The sequence below is a fragment of the Triturus cristatus genome, chromosome 2_1 (assembly GCF_964204655.1).
Source record: "Triturus cristatus chromosome 2_1, aTriCri1.1, whole genome shotgun sequence".
In the NCBI taxonomy this organism is placed as follows: domain Eukaryota; kingdom Metazoa; phylum Chordata; class Amphibia; order Caudata; family Salamandridae; genus Triturus; species Triturus cristatus.
Window position 1 is genome coordinate 1,002,126,360 of NC_140581.1, and position 19,431 is coordinate 1,002,145,790.

Consider the following 19,431-nt stretch of genomic DNA (forward strand, 5'->3'; position numbering starts at 1 on the left):
GTTCAGGAGAAAGTACTTTGTATTTTGTTCATTATATCATCCTGTGTATTTAAAAGTGGTGATGTGTTTTTATACTTTCGAGAAATTTGTAAAAGAGGGGTAATGAAGTGTAATAGATTTGTTAATAACATCAAGCCAAAGGTATTCTCATCTTCGAATAGATAATTTAAATATTCACTTTACACAGTGTACATAGATGTGCTTTCAAATGTGGTGTTTGTGTGTTAGTTTCAGGATATGAAACCAAGTTGAGCAATATTTGGCTTTTCATAATTTACAATTGAATTTGGTGTAAGATCTCCTGGCTGAATGTGCTTTGCCACACTAAGAGAACACTCTGTCTCATATTCTATTTTATAACTCATAGCCCAGTCCAATCCAATCCAATCCAAAAAGCTTTATTTGACAGCATATGTAATAAAAGCATAGCCCAGTCCTTTCCTCCATTGGTTGAATACCTCACTACATCCAGTCCTTTTTCAACAAGCATAAGTGCAAAAAGCCTTGTAAATAGCCACCTGAGGGAAGTCCAGACCCTGCGCATTTGTCACAGTGCAAATGAAAGGAGGGGGAAAACAACACATTCATGCAATGGCCTAAATTTATTGCATTGCCTCTTATTTTCTAACGTGATGGTGAGGACCACCTGGCGGAATGTGTTTCTCAAATCTACTGGTTATAGAAACAGGGAAAATATTTAGCATTTATTCAGTTTCAGTTTCCTGACTTCATCCATATCTCATTAGAAACGCTTCCACCATCGATTTTGAGGTCCCCTGTTGTGGGTTTTGGAACATGAATCTACTAATCAGCGTATATTTGGAGAATCTACTGTTTCCTAGTGTGGTCATCTAGTGTTTTTCACAAATATTACACTGTTTCTGGGATGGAGAAGGACGTTATGCCACTCTAGTGACTGGCACCTCTCCTGTTCTCACTCTTTACGAACGCCCTGGAACAGGAGTTGGTGTCACACACCAGGGATCCCCCGAGGGTATACGCACGCCCGATAGCCTCCCTCCTTTACGCCGATGATGCGGTGCTCATGGCTCGTACACAGGTTGGCCTCCAAAGGGCTCTTTCTTTTTATACGAGTTTTATGGATAGGCTGGGCCTGAGGTTAAATGCTAAGAAAAGTTTTGTCATGGCCTGCGGGGGGACCACTAATAAAGCCAGAAGCTATCAGGCGGGTGGAGATAGGGTGGAAAGTATTGACCGGTTCAGATATCTGGGCGTCCTTTTTAACAGAACCGGCACATGGACCGCAGCAGTCAAGGCCAGAAGCCTACTTTTTATGAAGTCCATTGCCGCTTTAAAAAATTTCTCGAAAAAACTGGGGAAAAGGCCGCCCGTAATATTACTAAACATTTATCAAGCGAAATGCGTCAGCACAGCCATTTACGGGGCGGCCATTTGGGGCTTCCATGATTGTGCTTCGTTACAATACATTGAAAACGGGTTTTTAAGGTATATCCTGGGGGTTCCAGCTAGCACTTCAGTTTTTAACTGCCACAGCGAGCTTGGAGTCGTCTATATCTCTGACTTAATTAAAATCCAACCAATCTTGTTATGGCACAGAATTTGGACTTCAGTTAGCACCGGCTTAAATAGGGACATTATTATGGACGCCATGAGTTTGGATAATGTGGACAAAATACCCTGGCTCAAATATGTCAAAAAGTTCATGCATGATATTGGCCGCCCAGACTTTTATTTTTTACCTGAAAATATGAATTCTTTTAATCGAAAGGACCTCAAAAAAACTTGCATGACTCACTTAGAAGAAGTCAGGCTAGCCCAAGAATTGAATAAAACCACGGTAATTAATCACCAAATTATTACTGTAACATGCGAGATCCAACCATACCTAGCATGGGTAGCAGGAGGGTATGACAGATATTTGTTATCCAGATTTAGATTTGGGTCTTTTTATCGCCTAACCACCCACCCTAAAATTAATGATTGGTCGAGGGAACTTTGCTGCTGCCCATGTGACAATATTTCACCGCAATCTACTATACATGTCATTTTATTTTGTAAATTTTATATTAATGAAAGGCGTAGATGGTTGATTCCCTTTTTAAAACAAGGTGGATGGAGGCAATGCCGCCCTGCACTCATGTATTTACAGAAGCTGGAAAACTGTTATTGCATTGGATCAGTGTTGGGTTTTTTAAAGGGCATGTTACGAGCTAGAAAATGTGTAAAAAATTAAACCTTCAAATTCGACACAGGTTGGAATCAGTCAGGGCGACATTACTTGTTCATGAAACTTTCCCTCTTTTGGATCAGATGTATTTTATGAATATATTTTCATCATCTCACACGTTCTGTATTTACAGTACAACGAGGTATCTTATATGTAACCAATGCTTCTATTTTTAGCTGCTGTTTTTATTAATATGTTTGCTTTTATGATTTTAATTCTCAAAATCGAATAAAGCTTGGTTTGATTTGATTTGACTGGAAGTAGTGTGGCAAACTATTTCAGTGACTGATGAAATACTGTTACTTTTTGTAAGGAGCCCAGAGATGTGACTATTTACCATGTAAGATTCTAAAGAAAAGTATCCCTTATGACCATATCCAGTGTGTCTTTCCTACTGTAGCAAATTAGAAAATCCAAACTAGTGTAGCATCAATGCCATGATAGTGGCCAAAGCTTGAATTACTGAGATCCAGGAAACCATACTACAACATTCTAGCATTAAATGGGGTTTAGATTGTGGCTTATTTTATTCTGGGGTTTATAGATGTAGGATGATCTTCAGTGACAAGGGAAGCTATTCAGGAGGTGTTGGTGAGTTCACTATAACAGAGATTTGGGTCCAGTTTACGTAACTGAGGGAAGCTTTAGGCTGGTTCCTTAGGTGTGTGGGTGATTTGGGAACTGTGAATTTTCAGCATCTAGTGGAAAGGTACATGGTGTAAGGTGGAACATAGCTCAATACTAAGAGTAGCTCAATAATGAGAGATCCAGACTCAAGGACAGCTTTTGCTGAAGACTGTGTCAAAGTCTAAGTTTTGAAGTGGGAAGTTATTTCCAGGGAGAGATTTGATTGTTAACTTCATTCCTCCAGATGAGTGAACCCATTTTAGGGTGTCTGAGGTAAACAGCTGTGTCATAGTGGCAGGCATTTTTAAGAATAACCAAAGCAGGGGCATGGCTAAGATGCCACTCAAGATTAACGCCTAATCTCGGAGCTCCTCGCCGCGCTGGAACGACTGATTAAATTAATGAGGTGTCTGGCATGTTGAGTTAGTACGGCTGCATTTTTTAAGCACCAGAACATCTCCTGACCTGCATTCTCAACATTTCAAAGCTCCTTATGGCAGTATGGCAGGAAGCTGTCTTGTCGTCTGGAGTACTGCAGCTGCCATTTTGCAATGAACACTTTCTCCTCAGCACTTCACTTGGTCCTGAGGTACTTGCATGTTAAAAACATCTAAGATGTTCCTATGCTATTTATTCATTTTTAACCCCACAATCGGTGCTTTAATATAGCTCTTCTCTGCCTCACAAGCTTTCTACAGTCCTTTCATTTCAATATCCTGGGTAGTCATCGCTTCATACTTACAAGGTTTCCAAGATATTTTTGTTCAATATATTCTTGGAGGAATTTGCAGGGCCTTTTGACTTTTGAGTTATTCTAGGCTGTTTTTTAATGTACTACATAAAGCTTTTTCTCTTCCCTACTCTGCAGCTATAGATGCAGAAAAGGCATTTGATGGAGTTGACTGGTACTTTCTACTCAAGTCTCTTACTTGGTATGGATTTGGCCCCAATATTATTTCGCTTATATAGTTACTTTATACGGCTCCAATGGCTTCTGCGTTGGTCAACGGACGTGTATCCAAGTACTTCTCATTAAAACAAAGAGTTTGTCATGGTTTTCCTTTATCTGCCCTTTTATTTGTTTTAGCCCTTGAACCATTTTTATCTCAAATTCAAAACTATAAACTTATGTCAGGTTTTCCACATGGTGATAAACACTTGAAGCTTTCTGCCTATGCGGATGATATTCTTCTCTTCCGTTCTAATCTTGGTGTTACAATCCCTGCTCTGCTACACAAAATCTCAGACTTCTCTTCCGTTTCTGGGTATATAATGAATTCTGACAAAACAGACGTTTTGCCCATTATCTAATTTTGTCATAAACAGTCTTTTAACGTCACAGGCTTTCAATGGAATAGTTCTAAGATTAAATATTTAGGCATCTGGTTTACCAATTCTATTATAAATCAATGACAATGAATATGAAAGAAGGTTTAAATAGAATTGATAAACTTCTTTCTTCTTGAAATCCATTATTCCTGCCTTGGTGCGGTCGTCTTGACTCCATGAAAATTATGATAACTCCTATTCGTTATGTATTTTGTCTATGATCCTAGTGCACATACCACTTACTTACTTATAAAAAAAAATGACTCTTCTTTCCAATTTTCCCTGGAACAAGAAAAACATCTAGACTCTCCCTATTGCATCTTAAGAAAAACAAAACGTAATGTGAACCAATTTTCCCGACTTTCGCACTTATCATAAAGCTTTCTGTTTGCATTAGGTCTCTAAATGGTTCCTTCCAGCCTCTTCCCCATTCACGCCTCTGTGGCTTGATAGTGAACATTTTTTACTTAAACTATTCTCTCCTAAAGAAGCCCTGTCTTTTCTTCAAAGAACATCGTTACATCTTCACCATTACTTAAACATACATCTCTTCCACTAAAGCCTTATTATCACTCGCAGACTTTCTCTTGAGATTATTCACCACACTCTCCTCTTTGGTACAATTATTTTATCACTATAATTGGAAGTCTTGGAGACAAAGGGGTTTAATATGGGTTCAAGACTTATTTGATGGTATTCATCTCCCCTCTTTCCCTCAATTTCAAGCAACGTTTAAGTGCCCTCAATCGTTTTGGCATACATTTTCTATTCTTACAGAAATCATTATAGACATTCTTTATTCACTTCCATCAAATTTACATCCACTTCTTCCAACAGCTCGTTTTAAAAATACTTACACCCACTCTCAAGGACTCCCCTATTTATAAATATTTTTTCACCTCAGCCTCTTCTCATACTAAAACCAAGATAGAGCTTAGTTGGGAATCAGATTTGAGATGTGCTTGCAACATCTTATTCTGTAACAAAATTTTGTATAGAAAATTTCCAGAACCGCCTCTAGCACACAATCTTTGTTCTTTTTATACAATAGTTTATATCATACACCTGCATCTACAACCAACCTTTCTAATACGAATAATAAAGCTTGTTTGTCATGTTGACATTCATAAGGCGATGCACCCTCTTTTTATGCCCTTCCGCTGCCTCCTTTTGGAGGAACGTTTGGTCCCAACTCACAAGAATTTTTAATTTTCATTTCCCTATGTTGACTTTGCTTTTTTAAAAGAAGTTTATCAGATGCTGTCACATCAATTTAACATGGAAAGGATGTAGCCTTACGGCTAGAGCGATCGACCTCGAAGCTGGGGAACCGGGTTCGAGTCTCGGCAATGACGCTCAACATCCTGTGATTCTGGGCAAATCACTTAATCTCCCTGTGCCTAACAAAAATGAATGTGTCCTTCTTTAACACAACTGGTGCTATGTAAAGCGCTCTGATACCCGACATCTCGGGTCTAGTGCGTGCTATATAAAACTCAAAAAAAAAAAAAATTGCTTATTTGCCTGGGCCTTTCAACTAATCACAATTAACTGGAAGTGTTCCACTGATATGTCTTTCAGAGCTTGGTGGTATAATGTTTGTTATTATCATAGATTAGATGTAGTCTTTACCCCTTTGTGCAGACCACATGTTATTAGATATTTATATTGGTCTCAATTAACACATTTTTGAGATTTTGCTGCTAAACAACCTGTTTATTATACAAGCTCTGTAAATTTTAAACCTCCGTAAACTGTATCTTTACATGCTTTCTTTCAACCTCCGTAAACTGTATCTTTACATGCTTTCTTTCATTTATTGTATCTTATCAATCATGTATTTCAATTATTCAAAATATATGTATTAATTGCTTCATACTGGTATTCGATTTTCAATTGTTGGTTTATATTTCCCCCCTTTTTCCCCTACCTCTCCCCCTCTCTTTGCATCCGTGTTTCCCAATGAAATCTTAAAAGTGTAAACAGCTTTAGTCCTTTCTACCTTGTTAACATACATAAGCATTCCCTCTTCACATGTTATATTTGTTATTCATGTTATGTAATTTTATTCCAAATAAAGCTGATCAAGCATAAAGAATGCCGAAGAACCAAATGTAGTGACATCAGAATAGACATTATTGCCTGATTTAAAGTTTCACAGACCATACTCTGACTCGGCAGGGTAGCGGTGGACATTTCATCCACCGCCCTACAGACTACTGTCTGCCAAATTTAGAAATTACTGCTGGTTCAACGGTGCTCTCTATGCCTTTATAGGCCATTGCAGCTCCTGTTAAGGTTAAATAAGCTTGGTAGATGGCCACAGTCTGTTTTGATTGCTATCCACAAAGTCTTTGGTTTTCCAAAACAGACTCCCAAAGTCGCAATTTATCATTGTAAAAAACAACTAATAACCCCCATACCCAAGGAGTTTTTTCCCTCAGGAGTGGGGATTGTGTTTGTCTGTGCCTCACTTCCAGGCATTACATGGCGGAGAAAGACAGGCAAAATGATATATCACCCCATCCACCTTAAATAGGCCAGCAGACTAATGTCCTTCCTTCCTCGTGAAAGGAAGCTTTCCATCAGTGGTGGAAACAGGAGCATAGTCAACAGAAGGGAGGTTGTCCTCTCAACCCAAAAAAGGGCAGGCAGACTGTCAATTTGGCGGACAAAATACTCAGTCGCATTTACAATGGAGTATCCTTACCCCACACTCTAAATCTGGCCCTATGCTTTCAAACTGCCCAGCATGAGTGATTAGCATGCTGCAGAACATAAGGTGGCTTGGGGTGGAACCAGGGTAAATACAAGCAACAACCTTTGAGTGGTTTAAAATCTGGAAAACATATTTGGGATGCAGATTAAACTCCTTGGGTTTTTCAAGAACACAGCTGAGACTATGCTCTCCTCCCAGTGTTTTGGAGACATTAGAGAAGATTGTTTGAAAGGAGTGCAGTGCTTTGCTTTTTCGGGAGGAATTCTGTTTTCGGTCATTGGATATTTAAGTGGGACCATGCTATCCAAACTGCCAAACTTTCACTGGTGAATAATCAGGTTTTTAGGGAGTGCATATTTTGTAAAGGGGTGATTTAAATATAGCTTTATGTATTCAGCAAAGTGATTCACAGGGGAGTCCAGTTTACCTAGACCTTACTTTTGCCTCAGTGAACATAAGTTTTAAGAATGGAATTTTTTTTTATCCATTTGACACTCATGGGAAGGGGCACACAAACTATTCCACCCGAAAAGACAGATTTTTGTTTGCAAAAAAAGGATGAGAATCAGTTCTGTAACAATCCCAAAGGACTAAGCTTGTGTACGCTATGTACAGTATTGTTCATCAACCCCAATCAACTATGCCAGATGTTGCACAGATATGTGAACTAGGATATGTCAAGGGGTACAGCCTTCTCATGTCGTAAGTACATTAAATACCATTTGCAGAGTAGCAGCTTTTTTGACCTCGTGGAAAAACATATTTCTAATGTTGACCAGGTCATACATCATTTCTCCATTCCATAGTACACAAGCACCAAAGTAGTGCAAATGTTTTTTCTCTTGATCAATTCAAAACAGCATGCACAGAGTTTCCAGCCAAACAAAGGAACTGAAAACATCCCTTGCGGAGCGTTATTACTGGCAAGAAGAAAGTGCTAAAAGAATGTAGATTTTGTGATGGATCCAAAGCATGGAAGAAGAGGTTCGCACAGGTAGGATAGCTGAGAAAACCCTTATATATCGCTTTAGAATAAGGTAGCAGATAAGATGAGGCATCATGAAAACTATATTGTTCATGTAATAGAAGGAAGAGGGACAAACTGCAATATTTTGTATTACCACATTTAATATGGGAAGTAAAGAGTTGCTCAATTTGATAAATAGTCATGTTAACTTTGGAAAAAAGAGTTGCCAAATTTTACAAGCCTTAGACCAACTTTTACCTTTACAGAATCAAATGTATCTATGATACTGTTACACACGACTATATAACAAGCCAGAACAAGAAAGTATGTCTAGCATCAACATTAATTGATTATTACAACACATACAGGTAATACAAACAGCTGATCATGAATATCTCATCGCTGTAATTGTTTTCTGTGGTTCACAACAGTAATCCTGATGGTATGAAGGTAATTGGCTGCCAAATCTATAGCAGTTGCCATAGAAGTAATACAGGGCTATTATTCGGACAACAAGAAGCAAGGATTAATGTTCATTTGATGCCAAAAGGTGATGTAGATGTTAAACACAAAGAGGATCTGCATGTTTCTCCTTCACCTATTGAGTTGTAAGATATCAGAATCTTACTGTTCTTGTTTCAAACATTCAGCATTCTGTTTTCAGTGTTTAATTATCACAATTGATGCACTTTGGAATTCTGAAATTGCTTATTATCGCTCATTTCGTACTTTAATTGAGATTTGATGGAAATACTGTAATTAAGTGTGCAGATTTAAAATATTGACGCTTACAGCTGCAATTAGATTAGGCATTTGTATTGCTGGCTGTATGATAGACTTTTAAAGTAGCTGCAGTTGTAAACTATGATTGAATTAATTGCTCACAGGTGGAAGGAGGTAATTATGCGTATGAGGAAGTCGACTGCCTTTGAAAACACCACAGATGTGGTTAAAACTTGAAACTTTACTTTATTTTTTTTAATTTATAAACGTTTTGTATAACACGAACTTGACTTATCAGGGTATCAGAGTGTTTTACAATGGGATATGTAGGACAATACAATAAAGTAAACAACACCAATTCGGAAACAATATAAGATGTAGCAGCTCCAAGGATGCAGGAATTTGCGATCACAAGGTCCAGGGTTACAGATATACATACAAGGTAGTAACCATCAAGTGAAAGCATGGATGATAAAACAGAGTTCCGAGAGTAGGGCCCTATGGATTGAAGAATAGAGATTTTTCAACATTAACATTTTAACTTATTTTTTTAATGATGTAGTTGAAGGGTTCCTTCTCATTGCAGGGTGCAAGGAGTTCCAAATACACGGAGCAATACCCGAGATGGCTCGGTTGGATATTTTCTTTTTGTGAAATTTCTGTGATTTCAACAATAAAGTGATGGTGCTTCTAGAGAATCTGCAGCTACCCTAAAGCTTAAGTTTTTGTGCAAGATATCGCGAGGTGTTGAAGTGTAGTACTTAATGGGTCATGAACACAATTTTCAATTGTATCCTAGCCTCATATGAGCGCCATTTTAGAGATTTCAGGACGGTAAAGATGTGATACTTTCTTTTTGATCAAATGATGATACTTGTGGCAGAGTTAAGAGAAGCGTTTAGTGGGGCCAGCTTAGATCTAGGTCAGCCACAAAGAGGGTTGCACTTCCATAATCCAGCTTGGAAATCATTAGTGCTTGAACAGCTGACTTGAAGCCGTCAGGGGGAAGGAAGGGCTTTATTTTCCTAACAATGGTCATTTGTAAATTCGCACCTTTGATAACTGTACTGATGTGATCCTTCATATTCAGGTTCTTGTCAAGCATTATTCACAGTGATCTTGTGGAGCTTATAACATGTGGGGGGCAGTTAAGAGTTGTTAATTGCTTCACCTACTCTTCAATGGCACATGACTGTTAGGGATGGGAGGTTATGAAAAATTTATTCTTAAGGAAATTGAGTTTGAGGTGGTTGTGTGTCAGTCATTTACAGCCGAAAGTGAGGGCCTTTAACAAGGGAACGGACCTTTAATGGCTGGTAGAGCCCACTAGGAGGGCTCTAAGCCGGCTATTAGAACATTCCGCCCCTAGAGGGCAGAATGTTCTGATTAGTAAAAACAAAGGCCTCTCAGAGCCCAAGTTGGTTTAAATCCCCTCGGGATCCGGTAGGCTTTTGTACACAGCAGCAGCTGTGAACAAAAACAACATTGGAATGTTGCTCTGCAGGCTTCTACTGGCCCGTAGAAGCACGGAGCACTGCACTGTATTCAATGGAGTGCTCCACATGCCAGTGTTCTAATGTGGCATAGTACAGGGGCTGTTTTAGGGTTTGGCAGGTGGAGGAAATTGCCCCAGCCATCCAGAGGGACTCGGGCTACCAAATCTAGAGCTAGCTCAGTGGACATCTCTTATGATTGACAGGAACTACAATCATGGAAGTTCTAGTCAATGGGGTAAAAGTTTTCAAGATGACTACCATTACCATTACCTGGTTTTATCAATTTTTAAAAAAAACTCCCAAAGTGGGAGTTTGTTTTTGAAAAATGAAAAATGAATTACCCCCCCCCCCCCCCCCCCCCCACAGGAGTTCTCTCATGGTGTTGCAGGAGTTTGTATTTGAAAAATGAATGCCCCCCTTCTACACCACAGCAGTTTTGCATGGTGTTGGGGTCATTTTTCTACTGCCTCTCACCTTCAGGTTTTGCCAAGCATTGACAAAAAATGAAAAAAGCCCTGCGATTGCCAACTTCAAAGTAAGATGGCTAACCTCTGATGGTTCGTACTGTTAGGGCCGCTGGAGGAGTATGTTGTGATGGAGCCAGAGTAGGCCCCATCACTGACATACTTTTTGTCCAGCAACCTCTAAATCATGTCGGTGGACACTGCAATTAGTGCGTATGGCATTCCGTCACCATTGTGATGAAGTTCCCGATCTTCCAAACTCTAAATCGCCCCCTAACATTTTTCATGAGGACAAATTGATTGAGTGGCAAGGATAGGAAAAGGTTGCTCCAAACCTGGTGTCCCAAAAAATTGAAGGATTTTCCTCCTCTGGGGCAGCTGCAATCTCTGGAAATGTAGTGCTCCTTTTGCTTGTATAACCAGAGAGATTTATTAAGTGTTTATGCCTTATTTTCAGATTACAGATGCATTTGAGCCTTTAAGTCTAAGTACTTTTGGAAAGCGTTGCTTTGTGAACCTGGCCTTTCTATTAACTGGGTCCCAGTAAAGCCTCCCTGACCTGCATTCAATAGGTTTTTAGACTTTCATGTGATGGCCAGCCTGAAAGCGGATTCTGAACATTATTGTTTCTATTTATGACTTACAGAGTGAAGTGCATTCCTTCATTTTATCAAGCCACTCCTGCCTATCTGATCCCGGCCTTTTTAAACAGCAGCTCCTTGCCAGTTCTTCCTCGCTACTTTAACCGGCAGGAGGTTTTTCCCGAAGCGGGTGGCGCCCGACTACGTGTGACAATAAGGACTGGACAGATTAACTCGTATGTCTAGTCCATTGACGGTTTTAGCATACCGCTGAGGACTTCACAAGGTGGGCCTCAAGATTGGATTCTCTTTTCACAACTATTGGACATCATTGACTGGATTACTACTGAAGCTTCATTGCGTCTCCTGGGATGCCCATGTGGCACCAGTATTAGGTTGCACCCCTTAGCCCTTCGTCCTGAGGAAGACTCGCAGCTGAGGCACGACTGACCCTCTAAGCGTAAGCCGAGTCGAAACGTCGACGCACCCCACCCATACAAGGCCTGGACCTTATCCCATCCCCCTTTACTCAATGCTGCTTATATGCAATTTATAAAGTATATAAAAAACGTTATAAATAAATTGTTTAGGCCAGGCTTGTTGTACTGGTTTCTCTTACCAGTCTTTCGCTAAAAAACCTAATGTATAATTCCAAATATCTGTGACTACTTCACCTCTCTACCTTCTCACCAGCACATCTATTCTCTCTCCCTTTTTCTGTGAGCAACCTTCGTATTTAATCAACTCTGATATAACTGAAGTATATGATAATAAATGTACTGAATTCAAATTTACCCTGGTGATCTTTGGCTAATACTGACTGTATGCTATGTTATCTTGGATAGCAAGGTTTGTTGTTTTGTTCATTGTGGTATTCATTACCAGTGTTTGACCTATGTAGCTACACTTACAAGTATAATTGATAAATAACTTCTGCTTTAAAGCAGTCACGGACCACTTTCTTTCATTACCTATTTGATTAACAGGAACATATATACAGCAGACCCAGGGGAAGCCATAAACTTCCTCAATATCCTTGCAAATGTGCAGCCGAGGAGAATGTAATCCCAAGTGTTTATTCTTATTATTGTGATTCACCCAAGCACCTCCATGCATACATAGCAGCGCAGGGGTATCCAAGATATTCCCCAGACTGAGCAATGAGCCTACATTGTGGCAGGTCACACAACACATGTTCCACCAGCCAGAATGCCAGATGTAGCAGAACATCACCCTGGCAGCAGCACTACCATCATTCAGATGTCTGTAATTGCCTTGCACTGCCTGGTCATCTCCAAAATTGAGAGGAAACATTTACTGAAAATCTAGGCTCAAATGTCTAACAGAAAGAGGTCTAATCTTTTGTAATGCCTTCTTGCCATTGATCAAATGATAAGTTGCATGCCATTGGCTCAAAGTTGGTGAAGAATACATGGATCTTTGATGATTTCTATGACTGGCTCACTTTAAAGCTTAAAAAGGTATGAAACATTTTTGATCCTTGGGGCCCCAACTGTAAAATGAGTGGTGTTCTTAACCTAGTGTCTGTGGTGCCTACATAGTTTTTTTTGGCTGTTTAGAAAGATCTCTAATATTAGCAGTGTAATACAGTGTATATTCATAAAAAAGCAAAATTAAAAAATGTGTATTTTTTTTTCATCCCAATTTTTTTATTGGTAGTATGTATGGGATAATCAATATACAGACATCATATTACAAGCATCAACGCGGTATGATGTTTCCCATCTGTAAACAAGTAGCTTGGCGCCGTTCCAAGGTCACAGAGCCCAGGCTTTAGGAGGTGCCACAAAGGAATTAAATTTACAATGTAACCTAGGCCATATTGCTGGTACAGTTTTCTAAGGACCCTTAATATCCCACAATCTCAATAGTCTATTTGCAATTGTGCCCTGTAACCACATTACTACTTTTTTGATTTACATTTTCTGATACGGAAACAAAACAACCCCACCCCCCCAACAACTTCTATTGCTATTTGACAGCTCCTGGCGGAATGGGCGAACCTCCCTGGGTTGCAGTAGTGTGTCTTTCTTCAGTGTGTAGGTAAGGCGTTAGTGTGGTGCAGCATCTCGTGTCTCTGACCCCTATGCCCAATAGTGGGTACATCTGTGCGGGGGGGTTGGGGGCTCGTTTGGGGGGTGCCGCTCCCAAGGTGAACTGGCAATGAGGGCCAACATTATCTGTGGGGGCATCCCGGAAGGAGCCCGAGGGCTTCTTGGATCGGGGCGTGGAGGTATATGTGTCGCTAGGGTACCGTCCCAACACGGGTAAAAATTAAAAATTTTAGGATGTAGTTTTAATTGTAGGTTAAAAATTAAGTTGCATCTTTACCTTGATTTGTGGGAGCAGCCTAAGTACAGCATGCAGAAACTAGCATGGACGACTGGTGGCCTCAATTGAAAAACAAACAAAAAATCAGCATGTATTAGGAGCAAAATAGACTGCCTATCTAGCATTCCACTTTGTCTTTTAAAAACAAACCACATTTTGTAAAGATTTAACCTTCCTAATAAATTTCAAATTTAGATTGTTTTGTATATGTTTTTCTTTGTGAATTAAATATTTCATAATTGGTAGCCTTGTTTAGTGTTTATGTATACCGGTGTGCTTATTTCATGTGTACTGTTTATATGCATTTTTGTGTATTGAAGTTCAAATCATAGAAAATGCTTAGGCAAGGTTCCCCGGCTTCCAATAGTCATTCAGACAGAAGTCAAAAGGTAAAGAACCGCTGCTTAAAATGACATGTTTATGAGGCAAGAGGTTAATTGAGTAAAAACGCTACCATGCGTTCTTGCAAGAGTTTGGTCGGCAGCCATCTTGCAGGTAACCCAAACTATAGCGATGGTGTCTGAGCTTGTTGTTTGAGAGATCGAGAGAGAGAGAGACAATTCAGGGGTGATGTTACTCTACTGATGGAGATGAAAGGTCTGTTTGTAAATTGGGTACCCCTTGATTATATGATTGCCCTTGAGTAGGGTGTGTGCCTATTGCTCCTGAATACAAGTAGCACAGACATGAAAAGAATATGATGTAATGTGAATTTACCAAAGTTAGATTCTTCCCCAAGTTCTCGGCCAAACTTTAGCATTGCTTCTGATAGTAAGGCCTCTGCCTGCGGGTAACCTGGACCTTTCTCCTGGCCTCGAATCTTGGACATTGTGTTAACCATGCTGAGCTTGGCTCTTGAAGCTGTAAAAAACGGAAATAAATGAAATCAGACATTATTGCTCAAGGATCCAACAATGAAGCACATCAATTCAACAGTCATTTTAAAGGTTTATTCGACAACATTACAAGAACACCTATGCATTTCATAAACATTTTTTTAAAGTCCTGTTTTTCCCAATCTCAAGCACATAACTCATCTATTTTTTTTTTAACGTGACACTTGACAAACATGGAAAGACTAAATTGACAATAATATTATCTTTTTTGTATCAATCAGGGAACAAGTGAAGATTACAAATGCAAACTTCACAATCCAATGCTCTATCCCATGATTACCACCAACGGACACAACAACATACTTTTGTTTGTTGCACTTCCTGCCGGTACCTCGTTTACCGAGTATACTCTCCTAGTTTTGCACGAGGAAATACTGGGAGTGAAGAGAAAGTTGAAGTGGGCAAGCAAGCAAGTAACAATGCTTCTAGAAGTCTCAAAGATAACCGTAGTTGGCTTATGTGCGGTGATCTTCCATAATAATAATCAGGCGACCTCTGGAAGATTTCTTTACGTGCTTTAATCAAAGAACGGAGCTGGCAACATCACCATCTCCCAGCCTCTGCACACCATTCGTCAACGTCAACTGTCCACTTCACAACAACTCACTGGTCATTTGCATTCTATAGAATACTGAGGCAGTATCCATAGAATGCAAATGACGCATAAACTCAGACTACTACACTATGTCAAGAGGGAAAACGTTGTACCTCTTTAGTAGTTCTGAATAGTCATTTTTCACAATCTCAGCTTTAGCTACTTTAAGCCCCAACAAGTTCTCGTGCATCCAATCCTAAATATCAGAAGAAACGTCAGGGCAAAACACAGTCAAATCCAGGATCATGTGACCGGTAAGAGACAGTTTGAAAGTCATCTCCATAATTTTGAAACCAGCCTCGAGTCTGACTAAGAGCTGAAAAAGTGTCGAGACATAAACATGAAAAAGAAGGCGGGGTAGACAGAAGCTGTATGATACACCATGTTGTACAATGAGGGTTTTAACACTCTCCTGACCAACTAACACTATGGTTTTCCTCTAAAACGTAAACACGTTTAGCCACTTTTCAAAAGGTACTAAGCACCCCTGCATTCCCTGCCAAATGTTTGGCGGGTACTGATAAAAGCAGAGCACTCAAGCAGCACCACGCCTGAATACACAGCCTTCAAGGTGGTAGAAGTGTCATTGATCATGGTGGTCTTAGAGCTCTGTGAAGGCAAAACATTGACTTTTTGGCTCTTAAGATATTGCACCACACATACTCCTGCAGCTGCATAACAGCCAACTTATTGGGTATTTTTTAGAAAGAGCAGGATATAAGACATCAGGATACAATTTTTAGAGTCCATGGCATCTTGAGGCTTGGGAAGATATCAGAAGGCACTGGAGGATCTGGGAAGATTTTTCCGCAATGAATGTTTCATAGGCAATATGTGGATATTGCAAAAAGAAAAAGACTGCTAGTTTAACTTAGCAAAAGGGAATTGGCTTAGTCAGTCATAACAAGAATGTAACAACCTATCACCACCATGGCAGGCACACAGGATTAGCTCACTAGTTTATTTACTAAAGGAATTAAAGACTTACTGCAAGGGGACCTGAACAGAGAAGTGTTCAGTGCAATAGAATCACTAATGAGAGGGAATATGTCTGGGTCGGGTATCCTTCCATCAGAATTCTATGTGGCATATGACGAGCAATTGACTTCTGAGGTCCATAAAATGGACTCAAACTCTAAGACTGTGGGAATGATCAGTTGCTCAGACAGGCAGCGATTGTTATGATTCCTAAGCTAAACCAAAACTGACATAAAACAAGAATCTAAGCTAAGTCTAGATTTAAAAATACTCAGATAAATTATAGCCCATAAGGAGTGGTGATAGAAACACAGAAGAGTTTTGAATCTGGGGAAAAACATCAATGTAGGCAGACTCTCTGGATACAGAAACTGTGTTTCACTCCCTGGAATGATAACACCTTTTGGAAGGTTGTAATGGGTAGCCTTAGGTTCTAATATCATTAATCGGTCAATCTACCGTCCATCCAAGAGATACATTTGGACAAGTGGTGTGTGAGAGTTGGAAAATACAGCGAGGCACTAAACATGTCTGCCCTTTGTCAATGACTCATTGCATTCATGATGGTGCAACTGCCATGGACACATTTTGATAAAGAGGCAGATCAACAGAGAGTAAAAGTGACTAGCAGGCCATTTCACTGTATACAGATTGTTTTTTTTACAACAGTTGTAGGAAAGGATACGAGTGCCCTAGATGAATTGCCTCTCACATCCCCATTCATTTAAATTAGTGAAAGGTTTGCCTGTGCCCATTTGGACGTCTCAGCGAGGGAGAAAGAGAGACAGCACAAAAATTGTGAGTGAGAAAGAGTGAGAGAAAGAAAGGGAGAGAGACCAGACAGGGAAACAAAAACCTTCTGAAATGTGTGATGCCGCTCTTTCAGATGAGAGTGGACACATTGAACTTGATTACGAGTGTGTCGGTTAATTACGGCGTGTGTGAAAAATACGGTTTATGAACAAGTTGGAATTACGGGTTTTGTTTTATTTAACTCATCTGATAATTATCGGATGTGCTAAATAACTCAACTCTTTAATTACATTTCGGCAGATCAATCCTGCTGAAATTTAACAGGGGAAAGTGTACAGTATTTACCCGTACTATGCAGATTTTGATGATTTAAACACAAAATCTGCATAATATTTCCCACAAACTGGTAACAGGTGTTATTTATTGCACACAATAAATAACGCACCCCAGGGTATTGTTATTTATCATGTGGGATCAATAATATCTGAACTCGTAAGCAGGGGGTGCACATGGGGTGAACTTGGCCAAGTTCAAGATTAAGCTTCTGCTACCTGTGGAGGAGAGGATGTCAACTGGAAAGATGTTGGTCCTCCCATTGTTATTAAACTTTTTTCCAATTCCAAGGAAGGCATTGCAATAAACTTGACCACAAGTTTCTTTACACACTTGGAGAAAACTCTCTGGAGATTGATTTGAGCAAATGAGGGGCATGGAATGTCATTGGAAAAACAAAAACAACCACAGAAAGGCTAGGTCTAGGACTAGCAAATATGGAACAGTTTTACTATGTACCGAACTGTAATTTATGGCACTGTGGAATGAAGGGTTTGAATCATATGTAGAACAATTCCTAGCTAGAGAAGTTACTTTCAGTGATATAACCATTCGGTTACTAATGAATGTTCCTAAACATGTAATACTTCCCAGAGATGGTCATGGTGGTAAGACAAACATAGGCTAGTGCATATAAGAAACAGAGTATAAATATCCCATATACATTTATGAGTCACTATGATGTCAAATGGCTCTTTTTAATGAAAATAGCTAGGGAAGTGCTGATCATGCTGTGGAATTAACAAAGATGACCTTAAATAGGACTACCACAAAGAAACTGAAATCCTCTGCAGGAATAACTAAATATGTGGTTATACCACCAAGCCAGTATCTACAGAATGAATAACTGTTTTGGGTGGCACAGGAAACCTGGGGACCTACAGTGATACAACCTTTAGAAACATCTATACTTAATGCATCCCCAGGAGCTTAGAGAGTCTACCTTAGAGATTATACAGTGTATTACTGGGGGAAAAAGTAATCAATCACTATAAACTGTGATCAGTGAGAATAAGGTCTGGCAGATGCCCTAAGGGGAAATATGTGCATGCACAAAACAGACATCTTGGAATGGCACCTCTAAACTAATCCTTTACCATTCCTATACAAATCCTAAGTTGCACTGCACACTTTGCACAAGTATGAGCAAAACAAAGGCAAATTCCACTTTGTAGAGATGGCTAGGGAATGTGGTATAGTCCAACCCTATAGGCAATATGTACTCTTGGAAAGATAAAAATGAACATGTATCTCAGGCGTGAGTATGTTCATACCACCAGAAAGGCAAAAAGATCTGGCCTTATTCTGAGCTTCATAGTGATGTCCTGAAGTTCTCCTGCGAGCTGCAGAATTTCCTCTTGTAATAAGACATTTAAAAGTGGGCATCAGGTAAAAATAAAAGTCCCTACCAGACAGAGAAGCTCTTTGGTCATTAAAGAACCAGTAACAGCCGGAGGGTCCATTTCATAGAAGTTTCTGGCTCCTAGAGGAACTTCCCCCTTCAATCAATGATTGGGATAAGCAACCTGATTACTATGATAATGGTTACAAAAGGGCTTTGTAGTGGTGCACAAACTTTGATTGTTGAAATCTAGTGGACATTCAAGATGTAAATTACTTGGGCATAAATGCTGATATTTGGCTGTTGCATATTGTTTGTTGAACCACACGCGATACAAATAAATTTGCTTCACCGAGAAATATGTATGGTGGAGCCATCAATTATGTACACAATCAACTAAAGTGCATAATGACTCCCAAGATCAGAGCAGCTTTACTTGAATAAGTAGATGATGACTTTAGCACTATTATGCTTCTTGTTATGGTTCTATTTTTCTCTTTATTCTGCTTCATGTTTGCCATTTTAGGTCACTGAAAACATGAGCTTTATTCATCAGACAAACTCAATTGATTTAGATCATTATTTTGGTTCAAATTAATCATAATGAATGTTTATCATGCTTTTAAAGTTCATTTTAATAAGGTTTTATTTATGACACATTGTATGTTGACAATATAGGGGCGGAGGGTCCAAATATAAAATTTACCATACCAGATTTTTGCAGTCATAACTTGTTAAGTGATTTCATGAGGTAACGTTATTTGATTTATCTTTTATGCTAAATTTGCGTTATATATTCATTATATTAATTTAATCATTTTTATTACGATAACTTATTTTTTCATTCAATTGCCATTCTTCATTGGCCAAAAACATACATCCTCGTGAATGCAAATTAATTTATTTGTATTTTTCCTAGAAAGGCAGCGTACAATGGCAATATTAATTGGGAAAACTGAGATTACTTCATAGGCATTTCTTAATCTTTTTATTGGCTCATTGTCTTATTTTGTTTTCAGGTCTCGCATAGCGTTGCTGCGCATGCGCTGTACGCTCTGCGAGATCTA

General features: G+C 39.3%; 1 protein-coding gene across 4 annotated transcripts in view; it reads right to left on the reverse strand.

The window, feature by feature from the left end:
* Positions 1-19,431, reverse strand: part of SH3GL2 (SH3 domain containing GRB2 like 2, endophilin A1) — a 582,274-nt gene that overhangs the window by 90,062 nt on the left and 472,781 nt on the right. For all 4 annotated transcript variants that reach the window (XM_085634744.1, XM_085634763.1, XM_085634770.1 and 1 more), the window contains one exon: positions 14,185-14,328. In XM_085634744.1, the coding sequence (XP_085490870.1) occupies positions 14,185-14,328 (144 nt within the window). The remainder of the gene's footprint in view (positions 1-14,184; positions 14,329-19,431) is intronic.